The sequence below is a fragment of the Chroicocephalus ridibundus genome, chromosome 7 (assembly GCF_963924245.1).
Source record: "Chroicocephalus ridibundus chromosome 7, bChrRid1.1, whole genome shotgun sequence".
Classification (NCBI taxonomy): domain Eukaryota; kingdom Metazoa; phylum Chordata; class Aves; order Charadriiformes; family Laridae; genus Chroicocephalus; species Chroicocephalus ridibundus.
Genome location: NC_086290.1, coordinates 6,705,182 through 6,729,534, shown reverse-complemented (window position 1 = coordinate 6,729,534; position 24,353 = coordinate 6,705,182). Strand labels below are relative to the sequence as shown.

The 24,353-nt window shown below is 40.3% G+C and overlaps 1 protein-coding gene across 1 annotated transcript in view; it reads right to left on the bottom strand.

The window, feature by feature from the left end:
* NXPH2 (neurexophilin 2) overlaps positions 1-5,270 on the bottom strand; it is a 43,228-nt gene extending 37,958 nt beyond the window's left edge. Inside the window, exon 1 of the mRNA XM_063342274.1 lies at positions 4,677-5,270. Coding sequence (XP_063198344.1) covers positions 4,677-4,730 — 54 coding nt within the window. The 5' untranslated portion in view covers positions 4,731-5,270. The remainder of the gene's footprint in view (positions 1-4,676) is intronic.
* Between the last annotated feature and the right edge of the window lie 19,083 nt (positions 5,271-24,353).

The window sequence follows — 24,353 nt, the reverse complement described above, 5'->3', positions numbered from 1 at the left end:
GGCAGAAAAATACTTCCCATGTTACAGGTGAAAAGACTGAGACTTGGATTTTACATGCCCTGGGTTATGGAAGCCTGGAGTATCTGGCGGTCTAATGAACATCGGTCAAACAGACTTGCTGTAGAGATTTTAAATAGTAAGTATAACCTTTCTGTGCCCCAGTCAACGTACAAATGAACTGAAAAATACCCGTCACCAATTCCACAGAAGTAGGTCACAAGATGTGACGTAAGGACAAGTTGAGTTTGGTGTTGCATATCAGCCTCCTGTGTAAACTAAACCTAGCCCCATCCACCTTAATACAGAACCCCGCATTCAGGATAATAAATTCTCAAACTGCTGAAACCAGCAGTTGTTGAGCTGTCTTCAACATCAAACTGCCAGCATTCCTTGGGTTACTTATATTACTTTATTACACAAGAATGAGATGTAGGCTTACAATGCCTACAGCATCGAGAAAAATACCAAAATAAACTGAATGAAATGTTGGGCCCAATATATTTCATGACAAAGATCTCCCTGAAATTAAGTGGGATGGAATTTCATCTACGCACTTCAAGATGACCGGAGGGAAGCGTTTACCTTTCCGAAACAGAGTTGAGAGTTTTGCACTGCGCCCATTTCTGATTCTCACTGCAAGGGCATGTTACACAGACCACTTTTGCAAGGCTACGGAGAGAAAATTAAAGTAGCCAGGAGGAACATACCTCTGTGTTTCTATGCCTCACGTGGTGTACATTTTTCAAATGGAAATGCAGCTTTATCTCAGTTTTCAAGCTATTTCTGTGTATGAAGCAGTCAATGTCTTGTACTACAGCAAGTTATAAATGTTCTTTTCAGCTCAAGTTGTTAAACTCTGTTTTTTAAAAAAAAAAGCTCTGTAAAAATTTTGGCTTAATTGTCTGACAAATTGTTTTCCATTATAGGTAAAAATTTCATCCCTTGAAAAGCCCAAGACAAACACAATCCATCACTGAATTTCACACTCACCAAATGCTATACTTCAATCTTGGTGGAGGAAAAAAAATATAACTTTAAAATAACATACTTTGTCTTTCTTCTAGTTATTTCTCATCTATACAAATACCACCACAAAAAAGTAACTGCTTTTAAGGGTTTGTGAGATAATTGATTCCTAGGTTTACAACATGGGGACAACTCTGCCCATTGATAATGTTAGAAGACAGTTTCTTGATAGGAATGCTGATGCAACTTTAAGTATAGGCACTAGAAAATGCTGCTGTAATCCTTTTTCTTTTTTTTTTTTTTAATTTCAGACTAAGATGTAGGAATAAACAAATAGTTAAGGTGCCCGATTACCCTACAGAACCACAGGTCCCATCTGTGAGCGTTTGTCTATAACTACACCTTGCCAAGATAAAGAGAAAGTAGTGGCTATCTATAGCTAAAGCAAACTCTGCTTCTTGATTCAAAACCTACATACAACCTTCATTCCCCTCCCCACTTCTTTCTTAAAGGAAAGGGGGAAATGTCATATATTTTGAAGACCCCATATAAGCTATTTAAAACCATGTTATGAAACATGACATTTTAAAGGTGCAAATTAATAACATGAAAAGAAAATACTGGATACTGACAACACATTACATTTTTTTTAAGTAAGATTTCTTTAAAATAACAAACAATATCTGGAGGGAAGCAGCAGAAGCCCCCCTCCCTTCAAGGCATTTAAAGCTAACTTAACAACACACTAGCCAGCATTCTATAAACCATATAATCCTAATGCTTCAATCTTTTTAATCTCCAACATGTAGAACTCCATTATTTATAAAGAGAGAACTAACAGGGCATTCAGCAATTATGTGACAATTAAAAAAAACTTTACTGAAAATTAATAATAAAGCAAGAGTACTTGCTAATGATAATAAAATACAGCAATTTTTGGTCTTCTTATCAACAGCAGCCCAAACATACTGACTATGCATTGCAAATTATTGTTTTGATCCATATTGACGACATAAGGCGAACCTGACTTCTAAAATGAACGCACCTACACAGAAGCAAGTCAGCACCTCAACCTGGCTCAACAGCAGGCTTCATTACTGTTTAATATACCCAAATATGCAAAGTAGTTTAAGAAATACATATGTGCTCATACTGCATGCATACTGGTACAAAGTAATAAGCCAAGAATATGCTGCAAAAATATATCCATACTCTATTAAGGAAGTACTAAACATGAACTTCTGATCGAACAATATTAGATACAGCATATAAACAATCACCTAACTAACACTGCTTTCAGAAATTCAGTGAGATTGTCTGCCATAATCTTTAGCACCTTCTCAAATTTGTGAAGTTTTACATGGTTTTTATCCTACATTTTTGCATCTTTATAAAACAGGTAAGTAGATACCACACTTTGGTATTTGAAAGCCAAGCAAGCGTTTGAAGTTAAATCTAATTTTAAAAAAGTACTTCTACCTTCAGTAAAATGCAGCGCCAAAATACTGTGCATTCTAACATTCCTGATTTCATAAAAAAATTAAAATTGCACCATCGGGAAGGGTTTGATGATAGCATTTCTGGGTTACTAGAATGCTGCTGTATTGCAACACAGAAACCCACAAATTTTTCTCTCTTGGATGAAATGCTGAGCCTTTAGTGTTGTATTAATATTAACCACGTTGATCTTTGGCTTAAAACAAACAAAAAAGCAAGAATTAGCACCACCAATTCCTGCCTGCTAAAACTGCTAATTAGATTCCAGGAAGCCACCAGTCCCTCCAAATACTGGCTAGAGAACAAAGAATAACACAAGAGACTTTTATTCAGTGCATTACTACCAGCATCAAGTATTTCCAAACTCAATTTATAATAAGCTTTAACTTTATTCAGATGTTAACCAGATGTTCTGGTAATCGTATGCCAAAAATGTATTTACACAACTTTTTAGTAACAGGTTAGCACTGAAAGATATACCTGAAATGCCTCAAAAAATCTCACACATTCTCGTTTTGCTTTAATTTATTATATAAACTAATTTATGTAAGCTATCGAAGTAATTTACTCCAAAACTTTGCTGGTTTGTGTATAAAGAAAGCAGAAAAAAATGAATGCTCCCGGGTGAGCTGAGTGCCACATCCACCTGAAAGCCTGCACTGACTGCTCATGATTTTTGTTTGATTCAAGACAGCAACTTTGCTTCTTTCGTCAGCTTTCACTCAAGGCATGTGAGACCACAGCAAGCAACTTCCCGACATCATCCATAAAACACCGTGTAACAAACCCCGATCCCTCTTGATACAAGTTTCAATCAATCCCTTTGATATCTGCTTAAAAAAAAATAATATATATATATAGAAGGAGGGTGTGAGCGAGTGAGAGAGGTTGTAGGTGTGTGGAAGGAGCGTTTTTATTTTGTTCCCTTCTGCTCAGCAACTTTGTAATCCATTTACAGCTTTCCTTTCCCATCTCTCACCCCTGAGTGTTGTTCAGCTGGAAACTGGGCTGCAAGAATGTGAAGAATGTAAACAGCCTTTTATTGTCCAAAAGGATAGGAGTATGAAAGAAATGTCTGCCTTATCGCAGGGCTGCAGCTCGCCACTTCATTGCTATGATAAAGTGCTGGAGCAAAAAACATTACACGACAAGCACAATCCAAAACCGGATTAGAATTTGACATAAGCTTCCTCAAAAACTAATCAATCAACTCATGCTGTAATATTAGACTCCAGTTCTTAAGGAGGGTGTTTAATCCCTTCAAGGTTTATTACACACTCCCTATTGACTACAGTGACAAACTTTCAGATAGAAGCCAGCTGGGGGAAGAGAGGCATAACTTCTGCAGCACAAATCAGAGATAATTACGGGAGTAAAAACCAAAACTCCCCCCCAAAATATTTTCCAAGTAACGTTTTAATACGAGAAGATTGCCAGACTCTTTTGCAAATACACTTTTTCTCTTTTTAACCTCTCCCGCCACATTAACGCGAATATTAAGACCATTTGTTTTCCACCATCAATGCCCCACGAACAGGGCCATTTGCTGGTTTAGGGACAAGTGGTGCCCTCCGCGTCCCTGTCCCCAGCCGCGCACCTCCCTTTGCCTTCCCCCACTACGCGTCTTTGAGTTCCGAGATCTGCATTTCACCTTGTCAGCCCCCAAATTCCCCCACTACGTGCAAAACGCGCAGCATAACACAGGTACGTGCGACAGTTTATAATAAAAATCTAACAAGAAGCCTGGCGTGCGCTGCAGCGAGCCCAAACTACCGAGGGAGCTTTCAAACTCTGCCTGCGCATCCCGCTACGTCGTGTACACGAAAAGAGGCGCTTGAGGACAGCGCAAAACTTTCCGGGCACGGACAGTTTGGGGTGTTACCGGGCATCCCCCCCACCCCCCGCCGCGGTACCCGGCTCCGCGGCGGCTCCCGGAGCATCCCGCGGCCGGGGCACCCACCCGGGCTCCCGGGGCCGCTCTTTGCTCGGACACCCGAGTGCCCCGCGGTCCCCAAACAATCCCGCCGAGCGGCAAACACCGAGCAGAGACCCGCTTTTGAAATAAATAAATAAATAAAATAGGCGTCGGGTGCGGAGCGGGCTGCCCCCGGTGAGCCCTGCCTTCGCCTCCCCGTGCCCGCCACCCTCCCCGCCTCCCCGGGCGCCCGTTCCCCCGAAGCGTCGCGGGCAGGGGGCCGGGGAAGGAGACTTACGAGCTGGAGGAGGCCCTGGACCACGACGAAGGGCAGGGGCCGCAGGTGCACCATCCTGGCTGCCGGTCTAGGAGGCGACTCCCCTCGCCTGGGTCTCGCACATCTCCGCTCCGGGGAGGAGGAGGAGGAGAAGGAGGAGGAAGAAGGGAGGGGGGGTGAGGGGGGAAGAGGCAGGACCGAGCGCAGGGACACACCGCCCCGCTTGTCGCCCCTTCACGGCGGAGGGACCCCGGCGGCACTGCCGAGCCGCTCCGCGCCGCGCCGCTCGGCTCCGCGGGCGGCCATGGCGGGGCGGGAGGCGGGAAGAAGAAGGCGGGAAGGGCGGGTGGCCCCGGCACCCCTCGGCGGGGCGGAGGGACGGGGCGGGGGTGTCCCCTCACCGCCCGACGCCGCGGACCGACGGGGCGGCAGAGTTCCGGAGGCCGGAGCCCGCCGCCCCATTGCCCGACATGGTGCCGGGCTGAAGTTAAGGAGAACCGGGTGCGCTGAGGAGACCCCGCTGCCCCGGGCAGGGAGGCTCGGCCCTCCCCGGCAAGTTTAAAGCGGCGGCTCGGCCCCTCCTCTGCCCGCGGCCACCCTCCCCCCGCCGCCCTGCCCTCAGGGGAATGGTGGCCCGCGGGGACACAGCCCGGCTTCGCCGCGGCGGGAAGCCACCTTCCCTCAGGGAGCTTCCCCCTCCGCCCGGCCCGGCCGCTGGCCTCCCGCGCTGGTGTAAAAGGAGAGGCAGGTGAACTGTTTAGCTTCACGTTTACCCCTCCATCCCGTTTTTATAGGAAACCCACTGTCACGGCTCCATTTCTCTCAGGTGGATCTGCCCCCCCTGGCACCCACAGGTGGGTGGGCGGCCGTGGTGCTTGTGGGGAAACTCAACGTGTTTCTTCTCCCCAGCTGTGAGGAGACATGAGCTGCCTGCCCTGGCACCTGCCTGCCCAGCCGGGACCCTCAGCTTGCCCCGGGAACACCTGGCAGCTGGGGATGGTGTCCCCTTGAGTGGGTGCAGGGGCAGGGTGCAAGGACGAGTTCAATGGGCTCCTCGCATGGGGCTTGAGCTGGGCCGGGGAGAGGGGAAGAATGAGCAGGGCCTGGGGAATGGCGCCCGGGCAGGCTGGGAGCCCTGGGAGCAGGAGAATCCGTCTCCAAAGAAGTCACTCTGTGGTTATGCCCATTTAATAACATAAATTAATACGCTCCAGACCTGTTTTTGAGATTGGTATAAGCAACCTGAAACTTTTATTCATGTGCCTTCTAGCTGCAGGAGCGACAACCTTGTAACACTGTTGAAGCTGGTTTCCGTCTGAGCCCAGCCGCGTTTGGCGCACGTGCCTCCCACGCCGCCTGGCACCGAAGCGGTAGCACCATCACCCGTAATGGAGATGCCAGCGTCGAGTCTGTCAGCGCCAGCGTTTGCTCATCGGTAATGCACACATGATGCGATACACAAGCTCCCTGCCACGGGGCTGAAGTGAAGGTGGTGGTTTTAGTTTCCAAACCCTGCCTGTCGTTTGCAGATTAGTTTCCTCTTAATTCTCGGTTGCCCTGTCTCATCTTCTTACTAGGTCCATGTTCAGGTTAGGTTACATTTTGGCGACCTTTGTATTTTCAACTGCTAAAACCCTTGCCAGTGGAAACAGCTTTGCAAGCCCTTTCATTGCACTTGAGAGCAACCATGATGTTACTGGATGACGATTGTGGTTATTTAGTTGTTAAATCCCACTGGTTCCTTTCCTAGCTCTGCTGATAAGCGTCTCATAAAATGTATTACGTAGAGGTGATCCAGCTACAAAATCCATTAGAATAATAGAATCATAGAATTGTCTAGGTTGGAAGGGACCTTTAAGATCATTGAGTCCAACCATCAACCTGACACTGCCAAAACCACCACTAAACCATGTCCCTATTGGGTTCAGAAAAGATGCTTGATCTATAGCAAAGGAAACTATGTATAAACTGAACAACTCTAAAATGGGTTAGTTTGCGGCAAATTCAAAGAATCAGAGAAAAAACTGAAACGGTGATGGTCACTGAATCAATATCTTGTAATTCATGTGGTTACCTTTTGCATCACTATTTAAAAGTTCTTTTTAAAGTGTTTATTTTCGTGGTCTTCAACCTGTTATGCTACCGTTTGATTTTATTTTTAGTATGGAATGACCAACATAAAATATGTCAGGATTTACCGATTAGAATTTAAATCCCAAAGTTGTCTTCACATCCCGGATGGAAAATAGTTAAACGCTGCTATGCGTGTGTTTAGTATCGAGAAATGGTATTTTCTATGGTACTGAAATTATATTTTTGCACGTGTAAATGAACCGGTTATTGGCTATACCGTAAGGAAGCGCCCTGTTGGGCTGCCCAAGGGTCTGGTATCGAGCACCCTGTGCCGGGATGAGCCGCGGAGGTGGGATTTTACCGTCTGCCGGGCTCGGGTCCTTATCATAAATGGAAATATCTTGAGCGCTATCTACTGCTCGCAGGCGGTACTGCCCGCAAGTGCAGCGCGAAGGTTTTACTTCTTCATGACGAATTGCATTATGCAGCTGGGTGAAAAGACTGTTATGCAATTAGTTAGAATTATGAAGACTAAATTCGGATGAAGTATTTAGATAGGTCTTTTTTAAAATGAAAAGCTGTGCTCTATACATTCGAGGAAAGCTGAATTTCTGTAATTGGCTTTTAATGGAACAATAGTGTTTAAACGAAAGTACTGTAGTTCTATCCTATTAAATACAAACAGGCTCGATTTAAATGACATTAACTTTGTCACACAAGCTATCAGAAGCTGGCCTTAAATCATACTTTTTCAAGATTAACTAGCAGTAAATGTTTGTAAAGCGCTTTGAAGATGAAAAGCACCGTGCACAGTAAGTGGTATTATTGTTATTTGTATTACTTCCCAGAAAAGTCACAGTAGTGTTAGTTAAGAACAGAATGTAAGGCCTGAGCTTTGCATTCCCTTGCTTTGGCATGTTAGCACGATCTTCAAACGTCATGTAAATGGTGAAGGGAAGATTTTCTGGTCTAATTTTAAGGCACAATAAAAAATAGTTGGTTCATCTCAGGAAATAACGGTTGTATACCACAAGAATTAATCCTAATCTCTCTAGAAATGGATTAATGAGCCAGCTGTGGAAAAGCTAAACTAAGAGCTCAGGGTCCTACTAAACCTTCTCGGCTGCTACAAGACAGTGAAAAATATCTGATTAGCACATGATTTCTAACGCTTGTGCACAAAGTCAATGGTAATTTTTATTCCTTTATCAAGTCATTTATAAATACAAAGAATTAAAACCTGTGGTTAACATCAAATCCATCTGTCATTCAACCTGAATGCAATTTTCAAATCTCATTCCTCTGAATTAACTTAAAACACTGACATCAACCTTTGCTCTTCTTAGTCCTAAGAACACTGTTTCCAAATATCAGGAACAGTGGACTGGAAAGAGCTGCCTGTGTCATTCCATTCATCTCCCTTGACTGCAGACAGTGAAGTGTAGGGTTTTTTTTTGAAACTCTTCAAGATCTGTCTTTAAATTAGCTGGTTAGGAGAGGGGGAGTCCCATGCAGTGTTAGGAGACTGCTCAAAAAATTCACCCCTCTGGCATTTGACAACCTTCTAACTTCTGGTTTCCAGATTTACTGTATTTGGTATCTGGTTTCATACACATTTGTCCTTTTGCAGTCACTGCTTTATCTTAATGAGCTCTTGTTTCTCCTTCTGACAATGTGTAGCCCCAAAAATTTATAAGGTACAGATGCCCTCTCAAATTTTATATGTGAGCCGGGCACTGTCTCTCAGGCAATAGCGCTCCATTTCCTGTGTTAGTGTAGTAAAGCTTTTCTTTTGTCTATTCCCATTGGAATTAATCTTTTTTGAATGTGAGTGAACATCCAAATTTAGATGTTAGTAGTCTTGTGGAACATCGTTAATGCCTAATCTATCTCTGTTGGAAATATATTCTCTGATACATGGTGTTATTGTATTTTCCTTTTCAAGAATACATCACAATTATATTTTCTCTGTTCCAGTTGGTCCAATATGTTATCCAGATCCTTCACACTGCTGACTGCCTACCAATTCTGTGTCAGCAGCGTATTTCATTAGCGAGGTCCTAAATTTTATGCCAGAATTTATAATTAATTTATTGAATAGTAATGGTCCCAAGATCAATCTTTGATAAACTCTATCAGTTATTTCCTTCCAGACCTTGAATACAACCTGTAAACCATACCTTACCCTCTTCACCACTTTTTCCTAATCACCGTCTCCAGCATGACATCCAATCACATTTTGATTGAAGTCCTGGTAGATGACTCCATTTAATTTGTCTAGAAAATCAGTAACCTAATCAAAGGCAGGTAATGAAATATTCATCATCCTAGAACAATCTACCTTTCTGGAAAAAAAAACAACCAAACAAACAAACCAAAACCGAAACAAATTTATACGATTTTCTGTTTACCCATGGTTTCCAAGCCTTTTTTTTTTTTCCTTCCTTCAGATTGCTTTCAGCAGCTTTGCATATTTCTAAAGCACGTTTGCTGATACTGTGTTTCTCTTCCTTTCCATATTCTTAGGGATAAGAAGGGCATTTGCTGTTCTGCATATATACCATTCCTGATTTTATAGATGTATTACAAATCTCTTCTACCTGACTCGCGGTTTCCTATGTTGGTTATTTCAGAATTCTGGAGTGAAGATTGCCTGCCATCGCTTCCGCATCTACACTTGACTGAATGTATCAACCTTTGGACTACAGTTTTACCATGGGGTGTTAAAACTTCCATTTCCCTTTTCTTCTGCCTTTTGTATTAGCGACATTTGCCCTAATATTTAGAATCTCCATTCAAAATGAAAACTAAAGCAGAAGATTAATTTGAGGGCACACCTAGTCTATCTTTAGTTCTTTCTTCTTGCTAAAGAGGAGTGCTTTGGGTTTTTTTCTTCCCATATCGTCTTGTATAAAGCTGAAGAATCTTGGCTACGTTTTCATGTGAATTTTTATGATTCTCACTTTATTAAACTTTCTGACCTCTAATAAACACATTAGCTTTGATAATCAGTATTTTGCCTTTTTTTGTGATCTGTGCTTATCTTTAAATATTAAGTTAATTTTTACCTAGTTAGGCCTAGCACACTTGACACTGAGACATTAGGTAGCTTAGTTGCAAGCCTCTTTTTTATTTATTCATTTATTTAATTTGAACAATGTGAACGTTCTCTTTAAAAATAATTTCACGTTGATTTTCTGTGATTGGCTTCTCTAAATATCCTATCTACACACTAAGCAAATAATCGCATACCAGCTTTCCATTTTTTTTGTATCGCAGTACCTAATTGTTTTCCTCCAGTCCGTGCAGGAACATTTGTAGTGTTTTTTCCCCAAGCAGGACTTGGCAAGCTGACATATTCTGCACCAGTGCTCCTGGGCTCTCCTGTTCTCCGGAACCCATGCACTGCTGCCAGAATATTCAGTTTGTTGTCTCACTGTGTATAATGACTTTCATATAAATTTAAAATCTTAAGTTCTCTACAGCTGCTCTAACAGCAGCACTCTCTGCCTCTTTGCTATCCATCCTCTTCCTTTCTCCTTTTTCTTTATTGATTGTTCCCTCATTTACCTGAGGAGCTCAGTTGTCTTTAAGTTGACCTGTAAGCTTGACGTGAAACAGAGATTGCCTCTCCACTGGAGTTTTCTACCACATCGGTTAATTTGAATTACACACACAGGCTTTTTCTCAGTGCAGCTACTGTACCGGGTTTCTCTGTAGTGACTAGTCTAAATAGAGAATAATAGTCTGCTACTGCTATTTACTACTCCTGCTTTAATTCAGGTAATGGATCTGTGCTGTAGCACTGGCAAACTCTAGTTCAGACCCTCAGAGGAGTTCATTACACATTTAGATTTAAAGCTTATTTTTAGAAGGCTATGAGGAACCACTGTATTGAGCTCTTTTTCTTCTGTATCCGTTAACTTGAGTTTTGCTCTTGAAAAGCATTTGAAAGAGAGAGAGATGAGTCACCAGTACTTACTAACTCCTTTTGAGTTCCTAGAGTTTACATATTTGTTTGGCTTTTTTTTTATTAAAAGAAGTTTAAAAAGCCAAGCAAGTGAAGTATAACACATTTTACCAATGAGCACAGATCTGTGAGTAAATAAAAAGGTGCATCCAGATCAAATTCTACGGACAAATACAACCTTCTGGTGAAGAAAAATTTTTGGTGACATGCTGACACTACTGGAAGAAGATGGGTGAGAGCAGGTCACGAATTAAAACTGAGAGGTATCCGATAGCAGTAATCAATACATTTTAAAGCTTTTTATGAGCATGAATGAATGAATAAAAAGGGACATCCAGAAATTAGTAATCTTTAGTCAAAGTCTAATGCCAGGCAAAATACCTGTGCAAATGTTAAAGGAATTAATACAAAAGGACCCAGAAGACAATTTGGTGACTGATCTTCCTGCTTTTATGGAGGCTAGACCAAACTTAACATTTCAGGGTTTGTTTTGTTTTGTTTTTTGGGTTTTTTTTGTTTGTTTGTTTTTTCTAATTACATCTATTCCTATTAATAATAATATTATGTGAGGAAGAATTTGCAGGATTTCAGCTGTAATAGTCGCAAGAAGTGTATGTTGTGTGGTGGGTTTTGTTGTGGTTTTTTGGTTTTGGTTTTGTTTTTTTTTTGCTGTTGTGTGGTGTGGGTTCTTTTCGTTTGTGTTTTTTAGTTTTTTTTTTTTTTAAATTAGGTATTTATTTATGTATTTGGTTTTGTAAATCAAATGGTTTTTTTGATGATGAGTGGTTCCCATTCAGGGAAGTGCTGCAGCCTGTATTGAAGTCATTTTTAAGAAAGTATTCCAGTGTCTGCCCAACACCACTGACTTTAGTCACCTACAAACGTCTTCAACTGAGAAACTTTCCTGAACGGGAGCCACACAAGTAATTGTGTCAGGTGAAACAAGTTATCTATTTAATCTACTGTAGCACTCACAATATTTTTACATGTTTCTGTGCGAAAGTGCAGGGGATACTCTAGGCATAGATTAATTCTGATTTAAGATCGTGCTTTACACTTGGTAGAAAGTGCTCAAATTCTCCACATTGTTTATTTTAAAATCTGCTAGATGTATTATAATTTACTAGAATAGCTAAACTTCTGAAGTTTATAAACTATGGTTAGAAATTTCAAAACAGGAATATGGAAAAGATTTGGGAAGATATAATAATGAGGAAAAGTAATGAAGAAAATTCTGCTTTAAAGGAAAATGAGTTATTTGTAACTGGGTAAAAAGAACTATTAAATAAAATTGTCTTTAGAAGTCATACTAGCCAGAGTTATTGCAATACTAAATATTCACATAGAACAATCATAGCATTTGAGCGCAGTGTCCCTGCATTAACGCTCTCAGTTGATTTTTTTCCTGCCTTCAGAATTTTAAAAATATTTTCCTCATCATAAATGGATATGTTTTTTAATCAGTTAATTTCTTGCAAAGGAATATTTTATCATTTAGAATGGATCCTCATGTGAGATTCATTTGTGCTGAGGCTACTCTGTTTACTTTAGCTCTAAGGTTCTAATTTCTAAAATGCTTTTATTTTTGATGGTGTTTTTTGAGAGTTCTATTTTTTTAACTATTTTTTTTCCATAGAATATGAATAAACCATATCAGCACACCTGTACCACGTAGTTTATGGTCGATCTAGGAGACAAAATAAGCAAACCTGCATTATTACAAAAATATTTACTGTGTAATTCTGCTAAAAAAAAACCCCAACTTAATATTATGAAAAAAAATAAGCACAGAGCCGTGCTAAAATGATGATTGTGACTTGAGGGATTAGAATTTGCTATTGCATTCATCTAGGATTGAAAAAAATAACATGATCTTTGGTTCAGTGAACGCTTCCAAATCCACTTCACTTTCACTTTTATTACACTTCTAAGATGTAATCTCTTATATAAAAAGATGCAATTTTTTTAACTGTCAACTTTCATATGGGGAGCGATAAGAAAAAATCTGCATAGGACATGCATGATTACTAAGTATTAAGGTGAACTCTTGGTAGTTATAAAAGACAACATAAATAGAATATTTTTAATGTTTTTTAGAGTTTTAGTTGGTCAGGGATACAAATAGCTTAGAGAGATGATAACATGCTCAAGTGAACTTTTTCAAAGATAGAGAAAAACCTATCTTTTTCTTCCTTAAAGAGGTCCCATGTGGTTTTTAAAAAGATCATTTTTCTAGCCAAATTGACCAAAAATGGGTAGCTGTTTATTTACATAATTTCCAACATTGAATCACTCATTAAGACATTGTGTTCTGCATCTATTTTCACATTGTTTATCAGCAAATGTCAGATTGTATGACTCTTTTTTTATTCTTCTAAATCTACCCAGGCTAGACTGCAGCACATATCCCAGTGGCTTTGGTACATCACAAGATAAAATTCTTCATAAACCATCCAGAACATGCGTTGTGTTATCAGAACAATTATAGCAGGTTGACAAATAACACAAGCTCTTAGGCTAAGTACATAATAGGTTGTTTCGGAAAATGAGCACAAATTCTTTGTTTTCTTTATCATCTTCCACAATGCCAAAGCAATTATTCACAAGACATTTTTATATCCCAGGGAAACTGGGAATCTTTTGAATTTGTGTTTCCCAGATCCTGTCTGTAAGCTTGTCATTAGGCAGCTGAGGTGGAGAGTAAGCACAATTTCTCCCACTGGTTTCCTGTACTTGGTGCCACAGTTTGGGGATCAAAGAATTACAGCCTGTAATACAAGCTCCGCTGCTGCTAAATGTGGTATAGGTGTTGCAGACCATTGCAGCCTGTAGTTAGTTACTCGTTTGTGGGTTCAAACTTCTAAATGTACCTTATTTCTGCATGATAAACCAAAAGTTTCCTTTGACATTCAACATAAAATTTTGCAATTTAGATGATAAGGGAAAACCCTCCATTCAACATCCTTAACATCTAAAATGGAAATTATTTTTCGGTGTAAAGGTGATTGCGGACTTCAGCACCTTACTTTCAGCACTGAGAAGCTATCCTTTTTTATTTTCTTTTCTTTTTTTATTTTCCCCACTGTTCCTTTCCTGTGTTATTTTAAGCATCTACTCCTTTCTCAGGCACAGCACCGGCCTGCTGCATTCACTTTTAAGTTGTGGCCCAGCTGGGTTCATAGCTGCTGGGAAAGGAGGGAAGTGTCTTGGGAAGGGCAGTTCAGGAGTGGGGAAACCAACACGAGCCTCTTATTTTATGTTTAGAATCGAGACCAGAACCACCAAGGAACTTTGGATGAAGCTATGCTTTGACGCGCTGGAGAAACAGCTTCCCCTCTATTGATCAAGAGAGTAAGAAAGGCAGACTCGAATTTCCAAGCACAGTTATTTTGGAGAACTGGCAAAGCCTGCTGCGAAGGTGCTCTCTTTGCTCAGCATTGGAATAAAACAGAGGGCCTAAAGAGTCTTCCCTGAAACAAGGTATTTTATTTTGTTGCTTTTAGTTCTGCATTGGCTGGGATTTTGTTTGAAAAATCTGTGTTCTCTGGAGACCAGGTGCTTGGACTTCAAACAAATGTGGGGGAAAAGGAGCCTGGCTGGGAGAAACTGTTTGTGTGTTGGACCAGAAGCCCAGGGGCACAGCCATGGGTTTGCAATTAAGTTTGCCACGCATTCCAGTCAATGGCATTTAACTTTGGCTCTTGTTCTGAAAAACCTGTCTCAATAAGGGCAAGCTGCCTAAAAATGGTATATTGAGAGCAGTTGGCTTATCTAAGGAGAGCAGCAATAATTTATGAGTAACCTATTAACATTTCCTATATAAGGTCACACTGCAGTTTGTTCTGTGTGGACCTTAGATTTTACTCTGCCACCCAGCTCGGGGGATAGATACCCGTGTGAAAATTGAAATACAGCAGTGAATGTTACATTACCTTTGAGAGATCTGGAACAGACTGAGATTCCCCTGCTCTGGAAAGTGAGGTAGCAATTAGTCTGCAACGGCCTTGAGGTTACAGGAGTCCAAAATCGCATCATGGGGTATGATCAGTATCATCATGTCTGATACTGCTGGACTGAATAGGAGACATCATCCCTCTGCTCACGGGGAGACAGAGCTGTAAACCTGGTGTGACTGGAAGATGAGGAACGGAGTGTTCCTGCTGGTAACTCGGAAGAGGTTTTCTTTCACTTACAGCAGAAAGAGGCATATATATGTCCTGTTACACTCATTTTTATCCACCGAGTCTTTGACAAACCTATCACACTCTCATTTTTCTTGCTTGCAGAGTTCTGTCATTTTTTATGGTTGTAAGACTAAGTTGAAAAGACCCATGAAAGCCTTTGCCATCTTTAAAAGTCTCAGAATTAGAGAAAGAAAGATTTGACAGATTAATTTTTCTTTTCTTTTGAGAGTGGAATTGGGAGGGAGGAAGAAAAGAAAATGCCCAGGTGGATGGGAAAAGTTAGGTTTCTCAAATCTGAAGACATTCCTCAGAACTGTTACCAAAATTAAAACGCTAACAGACGCCTTTGATCTGATGATTAGTGGAGGCAAGTAGTACTGTAACTTTTCAATCAGCAAATATCATCAATAAAGTAATGAATCGAGGGAAATACGCTTTGTAGGATTAAATAATTCATAAAAGATACCTTGGGATTTCGTGCAATCCTGCAGTTCCCTCCGTATTCTCGGATCACATAAGGCACGTTGTAGCCAGATTGTGAATTGTTAAGTGTAGCAAGTAGAAATCCTCAAGAGCGTGTTTACTATTGAAAGGCCTACAGCTCAAAATTCATTTTAGAAGTCAAAATCATTGGTATAAACAGAAAATGCTCCATGCCTTGCCCTCAGTAGTGACATTTCCAGTCATTTCAAGCAATAGCGGACATAAGTTTAGGCAAGTGGAATCTGACATATATAGACTGCTTCAGAGTTACTTCAGACAGCTTTTAAGTTACTAGTAATTTTTGTTCAGTAATTGCAATTTCCACAAGCTTACAGCATTTCTAACAGTTTTCTAGAAACAGCTACCATAGTTAATTTTCTAGGACAACCAATATTTAAGATGAAATCTATTGATATTAGCGCTTAATACAATGTGTTTGGCAAGACAAACCTCACTGTAAAGAGTGGAAAGATGCTGGGACATTAAAAACATGAAAAAGTGTTATAGTGAGGTGGTTTGTGTCTGCTGTATTTGTAATTTTTTGCTCTCTTCGCAGCAGTTGGAGGGGCTTTGAAAATGTTTAACTACTTTTACTGCAAGCTTCTTTTAGCAGCCCTGTATATGTGTGAGTGGGAATGGTCCAAGGGCAGACCTGTGCCTGTGCCAAATGGTCTAGTTCAGTGGCTTCTGACCTGTTGTCCTGAGGTTAATGGGTTTCTTTTCAGGGATCAAGAAGAATAACTGGGAAAAACATGCTAATGATAAGTTGGTTTACATTTGCAGTATTGGAATATTGGAATATTTTAAAGGGCCTGCCAACTAAGGAAAGGTGGAAAACACCAATTTAGCTATCCAACTTAATAAAGCAGTGGGTTTATGCAGTTAGATGTGATTACACAGTAAGATATGGAAATTTCTTCATCTCACGAGAGAGAGTGCCACATGTAGGGCTGTTCTATCCATTATGCCTTTTTGTTTCTTCCTCTTCTTTTCCTGCAGTGTCACATCTGGCATGTGTTGCATAGGCTGGTTATACACGGCAACCTTTCCTATGCTGATGCGTTCCCAGAGTGTGCAGGTTCTTATCCATGAGGGCTGACAGTGGTTTATCCCGCAATTGCTCCTCAGGGCAGAGGTAGTTAGCTAGTGCCTCTATTCCTTCCATTTGTGACTGCCTAATGAGACTCAAAATATGATCAGTCACTCTGTAGTATGTGTTCAGTATTAAAAGAAAATCACTGACTGTAGGCAGGAGGTCATTCAGCATTGCCACTAACAGCTTTTGATATTTCTGCATTAAAACCCAAGCCAAACATTACAGGCACTGAACCATCTGCAGGCATAAGTAGGCTTATTGTTGCTTAACTTCTTAGTACAAATGAAGAGGTCTGTTATGTACTTACATCTGCTTTTGTGTGATCAGCGCTCCTAAACAATGAATCCTCTGCTGCTATCACTGCTGTGTCAGAGTTGAATGAGATGCAAAGAGGTTCTTTTATGTTATTAAGTGTGTGTTGCTGCTCTCTGCTCCCTCGAAGCAACACGATCTGACAATAAGAGACGGCTCTTTGTAAGATAATGTCAATAGCTTTTTTTCAGAATAGGCTGTCATACCTGTAACCCTTCTCCCAGTGGTTCAGCTGTCTGTGACCCAAGACCCAGCTTGCACACAGCATGCTTGTGTAACCCTGGCTCAGACTTCTGAGAAATCTGCTAAACTGATAGAAAGAGCTGTAAAAGCCTATATAGAACAGAGCCACGCGCGACAAGAAAGGTGAAACTGCAGAGATAAGGTTGGTGAGAAGGGCATGGTTGGCAGCTCAAGGATTCAAGGGGAAAAGCAAACATGGAAAGATACGCAATCCTAAGGAGAAAACAAGGAGACCGAGGATGGCAACCCTGCAGCACTGAGGATCAGCCTGTCCCAAGGACAAGTAGAGAAAAGCCTCCTCACAGGACTTGCCTGGCTGGTAAATGTTGGTTGGATGTCATCTCTGGAGCAGTGAACTTCTCAACCATTGGACTGGTAGCTCATTAATCCTATCAATTGTTTTTGTGTATTGGACAATAATGTTTGTACTTTTACATGGTGTGTGCCCTACTTCCAGAATTTCTTTGTGCATGGTAGAAGTTGCCTAAAGTGACCTGGAGCAGAAGCGCTACAGACCCAAGAATTTCTCTGCAGAGGAAACCACATCAAATCATGCCTTTGGTTTGCCTGAGTGCAGTTATATCATTAGCTGATCATGTGCTTACATATTTCTTCTCCTTTCTATTTCCTTCTTCTCCTTCAGGACAAGACTAGGTTATTAAAAACTTCTTCAGACCTTTTGTGCTTAGGCTTTGGAAGTTCAGCTGGAGTTTCACCAGTCAGATCTTCACTCGTGCATCACAGCTGGCTCCTGCAGCTGTACTGCTTCTTCGCAACCTAGGTCTGATTTTTGTGACTTGGTTTCATTTCCAAAGCGTTGGTGCATACAAGGAAAGAAAGAGAGGGACAGATACTTTATCTGAAACATTTCTGGTAGTGTCAGAACTAAGAAGTTGTTTTATAAACAGTTAAGTGAAATAGTTTTGTAGGTACAGAGACTTATATAAGGACAAGGGCTGCCTAATGCAGGCAATATTAGAAAATACGCTATGAAAGACTGGATGAAATCTGAGACATTTTATTGTAAAGTAAAATTATGAAGGATTAAACAGAAGAGTGAAGTATTTTCTTCTTAATGTGGAGAAGTTCTAAACTTAAGCTGTGGTGATGTTGATTATACATTGCATAGTGTGTGAAGGATGTTTCTACCTCCATCAGCCAGCCACATAAACCAGATTTCCAAAAATTTGCCAATGTTAGTGGTTGTCAGGGACTTCTGTGTTTATAACTGAGACTTCATCAGAACAGCACTCACTACTGAATCTGGTTGGACTGCGGAACTGAAGTCTACTTCATTGCCATGATCTTCCACTGATGGCATTTGACACAGCTATGGAAGCTTGCTGAAGATGGGGTACGCAGTATATGTTATTAACCGAGACAAATTATAAGAACAGTGGAGCTAAAGGTTGCTTATAGGTGAGCAGTGACATAATCTCTCGTGGATGAAAAACGCCCTAATAAGACCAGCTTGTCTGAGAAGAATTTCAGGGAACTTTTTTACAGTGTAAAACTGCTTTTGCTGAAGGTCTGAAGGAAGACTGGGAGATACGGATGCAGCAGGCCTCCAGAGAGCATTTTGTCCCAGATGGGTATCCAAGACAAGACTAAATCCTTTTCAGACCTTGAATCAACCAAGAAAAATGGAACATGGGGGTAGCCTGGAAAAGCCAAAGGCAAACACTAGAATCAACATCGCCAAAATTAAGTATCCAGATTGTTTGTATCCACACACTTGTCATTATCTTTCTAATTTGTAGACTCTATTTTTGCTTCCTAATAGTGGGGCAGGGAGTGAGAATGTGGCTCCTCATAAATTTTGATCTGTTGTTTTCTAGTTGCATTAAGCCAACTAACCTAAACATTTGAAACTGTCTATATCAGATATTATTACCTGCAACTCAATGGCTGTTCTATTCGCTGGAAGTGGCACAATGATCTTGCCTCTGCTAAACTGTGGCTTAATTTCTTGCATATTTATCTGTTTAGAACTGTTTCCCATGCATGCCTCAAATTTAAGCCAAATTCTGCTTATTTCTTTATGGTGTCATAGTTCATCCACATATAAAATATTATCTGTCTATATTATTTTATATATTAAATATTATCTTTATTACATATTATATATTTATGGTATATATTTATTATATATTTACCGTATTTATTAATATAGAATATATATTTATATATACATAACTTCATGTATAGATATATGTATCATATATACATCTATGAAGAATTTTCTTGTGTTATGCAAGCTCATCCACTCTGATTTAACAAATACTATAATGATATTAAACTTCTGCTGTGTTAGCTATCTATAAGACTGAATGTAACCTTTACATTTCTAACTCTACAGTTACAACATATTTCTGAAAGTAGGTAAATTAGAACTCCAGTGGTAGTGGAGCAGATTTTATAATCTTTCTGTGCTGAGACGTGTTACAACAGAGGTTAAACTGGGCTATAATGCGAGGAGACAGAAAGCTGGCTTGTACCTTTAGGGACAGCTGGTGAATTCTGACATGCCTGCTCATGCACTATTAGCAGTATTTAAATATATAATGACATTAGATCCTGTTGCCCCTCTTTTAACCTTATCTTTGTTAAATGCTACTTCAGATAAGAGTCCTCCCTCTCCCTGGTACTACGATACATCAAACTTATTAAGACCTGAAGAATTAGGGGAGGAAACACTGGGAAAGAAAAGTCAGGGAGGAAATACAGATTAAAAGTAAGGTAATAAGGAGAAAGAGGTCATAAAAACGAAATCAGAGGATGAGAAGAGTATTTATCAAAAATATAAAGAATTGTGTCATCAGTTGCCATGATGAATATAAGGTGTGCTCAGAAACTGAAAAGCAAGTAGGATGTATTAGGGCAGAGTAAGTGGAAAATCTGTTTGCCTGTGTTTACTGTATTAGGTTGGTGCAGACCTTTTACTGCTGTTTGTCACTATAATTGTCACCATTTAAATTGTTGTTACGTTGGGGGTCTTTAAATACCATCATCATTTTACTCCATTAATACTGCTTAGCTGTACAAAGGATTTTTACATCTTTGCAGTTCATCTGTTTCAACTCAAAGCACACTGAATTTCAAAGGCATATTGAAATTAGGACTTTTTGAGATAGTCTGTGGCAACAATTGCCTGGTGATGCTCTCCATGAATAAGCAGATGGTTTCAACTTCTGCTCCTTGACAGATGGACTTTTAGAGACTAAATAATCCTGGGAGCTGCAAGGAGCAGCTTGGGGGAGAACATGCTCCTCCTGACAGTAGCTGAGAGTCCCAGGGCAGCAGGAGCTGGGTAGGGAGAGGCCCTGATCTGGGTGCCCAGACCTCAGAGGCTTGGAAGACCCTGTAGCACATGAGGCCACCAAGAGCATAGGCTTCACCGCCAGTGTTGCCATTGATGCTGCCCACTCCGGCTCTGGTGTGGGAGCCATGTGAACTACACTTACAAGCTCAAACCAAATGGGCTTGCTGTTTTGAAAAATTCTATATGCTAGAAGGCCCTCCTGAGGCCTTGCTTTATTACGATCAATTGTGTATGTGATATGTTGTAATTCAAGAACACTATATTGATTGAAAGAAGGTTTTTCTTTCACTACAGTGCTGAAGCGGCTGCTACTTGCAACATAGAAAAAGTGGAATTGTAGATGCTTCTGAGGGACGGAAGAAGGCTAATGAGATCATAACAAGGTATGATAAAAACACTGACAAGCCAAAGTAGATTCTGGTTTCCTTAACATGTATTTTGAAATGGCCACATCATTCTGGCTATAGCCATGACACAGTGGTTGTTGATTCTTTGCACTTTTATAAAATTACCAGTCAAATATACTGTTAAGCTGCTCTATTGTCAGAAAGTGAAAAGGATGTACCCAGGCTACTTAGGTATAGGGTATATAGGGTAAGAGAGGATCCATGAGAAGGCTATCTATATACTGTGAAAACTATATTATAAATACACCCTAAACTTCCTAACCTGAAAGAACCACATCACGTGAATTGAAATAAGCCTTGCATACGAGGGAGAGAAAAATGCACTTTTGTTATGCTGCCCACAGCATTTCATATAAATACTTTCTCATAGGAGCAAACCGCAGATTGCAAGTGCAAATAGGAGTGCTCATTATCTCAAGGCCATTTTGGGTTTGAAAATGCAAGGAATTAGGAATTTAGAATGGCTGAAATCTGTACATGCTACTTACTTGTGTTTTGTTTCTGTTAAAATTAACATATGGAAACCACTTAAATGAGTACTAAAAATTTGGAGTTCATTATTTTAAATTTGTTAGGTGTATACTCATAGATATGCTGCTGCCGCCTTTTATACAGGTAGGAAAGGGAGATATTTTTAGCTATGTCTGTATATTGTTTGACATTTGTTAGGTGTATACTCATAGATATGCTGCTGCTGCCTTTTATACAGGTAGGAAAGGGAGATATTTTTAGCTATGTCTGTATATTGTTTGACAGCAGGAAAATATCTTGTGTGGTCAAGAACTGTGAAGGGGCGAGGATAGAAGAGCTGTTTTTGTTGCTAGAAATGATGTCCTGAACTGCAAATAGAGGGCTGGAATTCTAAATGTACAACCCTTTCCGAGTATCTGTACCAAGAGACTTTGTCCAGCTTATCTCTGCTTTCCAGAAATCTTTTAATTTCTGCAAAACATTAGTTTGAAAACAAAACGAAACAAAACAAAAACCAAACACAAAACAGCAAAAACCCAAAACCAAACCAAGAATCAAGGAAAACTTCACTCTTTGACTCAGCCCCTGAAGGACTTCTGAGACACATGACTACAATATTCTCCTGTGAGAGAATGTATAGGAATGTGGGTTTGAAAAGACCCAATTGCTTCTTTCTGAAAGTTTGTTTCCCCTTTAGACCTTTTGCACAGAGCTCGGGCGAGCTAAACAGCCACATGCTGCCATCTACTGGCAAAAGGCACAATAGGTTCTCTCTGGAACAAGTAATAGCAAATGCTGTCAAATTTATTTCATAACTTTTTCCTGAAATTGATACACGGTAGAAGACAATCCAGTAATTGAAAGACAAAGTCGAACAAAACCAAAAATATGCTCAGAATAAAGAAATTGCAATGAAAAATGAGTGAAACAGGTGCTATATATCACAATAGTACGCAAGTCATCAGTACGAAGTATGTAAAAATTGTGCTTCACGTTAGAGGGAAAATGTGGGAGAAAACAAACCATTTTTTTCTGAATAAGTTTCATCTCTTTCCCAACACGCTGAAAACAAGAGAAATATGTGGCATTTCCCTCAAGTAAGGTACTTGAGATTGAAACGGTTCTACAAATCTGAGAGCTAACGATTGTGCAGCCAAAGGGGAATGTTGTGTGAACGTGTGCAGTAAACAGTACTTAGCGTGAAAGAGATTCAGAAGAAAAAATGACATTTGTAATCCCCTCTGAACTGATCTAACTTCACATACTTGAATAAGTAATGTGTCTTACTACTTTTAACTCTCTCAGTCAATCTCTTGGGACCAGGTCTGTAAAGAATGAGGGCTTGTATATGTGCAGTCAACACCTCATCTGGGGAGAACATGTAAGCAACAGGCATTCTTCAGTGCTTTTAATGAATTGTTCTGAAAAATGTTTTTCAATGCATGATCTGTTTTGGTTTCCCAGACTGCTATACAAGACGCTAAGAGGGGGGGTAGCAAAAACCCGGTACCGTGTTTCTATGAATGTTGACGGCTAAATTTTCCTAAATATTTTGTATATGAATGAAAAAATATATGCAACTCTTCCTTCATTCCCATTAAACAGGAGCCTATATAAAAATCCTGACAACTTGATGATATGTCTGGGTGTTGACCAGAGAGTAAAGTCATTCTGTTTATTAACCATCTGCCACCAGTGAGTTGATGTATTTGCATTTGCAGAAGAGGTATCCCTCTCCAAACTGCAGAAACATCTAGATTCTCTTAGCTTTTTGAAACAAGTATTGACTCTTAAGGAGTGAAATGGCATAAGCAGAACAAAGCGTCTCATGTGAGCCCTTGTTCCCAGTGTCGGGGTCTATTTGAATACGTACTAACTGTTTTCCATCCTGTCTTCCCAAACATCTCATCCTCTTTTTCCCTAAGTCATTTTCTCCAATTTCCCAGCTTTGCCTGATTCATCCACCTTCTTGATGGCTGATAAATGGCTTTTTTGATGAATGTGGAACAAGCATTTTCCTAAAACTGTTTAAAATCTCTGTGTTCAGTTAAAACTTTGTGTCAAGAAGTTGACATTCAGTCCTGTTTCTTGTACATAAGACATACCTGTCTTTACGTGAATGCATGCTTTTGAAAAAACACATGTAATGTTAGGACAGGTTCTCGTATTATTTGAAATACTTAATTTATTGCTATAACTTAGAATTCTGACCAAAAAATAAGGGGAAAAAATGGCAAGAACTTTCATGAGTAATCTTCAGTGTTTTTTTCCCCGTCTCATTCAGAATACCACCAGGGACACTAAATGTGTTTTAGAGAGTAATAGATAATATTTGTGTTTGGACAGAGGAGTTTATTCTGTGATGGAGATTAAAGATTGACAATAGGAGTTGTAGGCTGACTTTCCTTTGATGCAGTGTTGGCCACTATGATTTTTTTGTGTTATTTTATTATACTGATAACTGGATTTTGTGACACTAATTTACAGCTGGGTGTTGATACTGTCCAGTATGTAGTCCAAGACCTAGGCAAAAGCTGGAGAATTGGAAGCTGGGCCTCAAAGGGCTCAAAAGTTCAGTTGAGGAAAGGCTGAGCAGAAAGAAGAGTGGGAACTGCCTCCTTCCAAGGCTGTGTATGTAAATGCTGCCAGCAGTGTTTGTGACCTTTGTGTAACCAAAGCAGTTGAAATTTCTTGACATTTCTGCCTGCCTATAGACTGCCAAATAGCAGCAATGATCTGAAAAATGTGTTGTTGGTTATGGAGCTCGTGTTGGGGATTTCTCCCCCTTATTGTTGTCTTTCTCTTCCATCCATGTTTGTCTACAGGAGGACGACAATTCCTGTATTATATTCAGCCGCTTGTTATACATTTCCATAGAAACTTAAGGCCACTATGATGGACCAGTTTTCCAAGGCTGTGTCCTGAATCACCCTGGGGAGTAAAATTGCCCAGGATGTATGCAGTGGTCAGCAAGCTAAGCTGGCTACCATCCCTGTGGATTTCGTTCTACGTATTTCTGTTTGGAAGTGAAAGAGTTCAGTTCAGGGATGTGTAAGTGGTGGCAATCTGCTGCTCTAGACAGCAGAGATGTGGGACCTACTGTGGCATAAAAAGACCAAGCAAGTAACGGGCTCTTT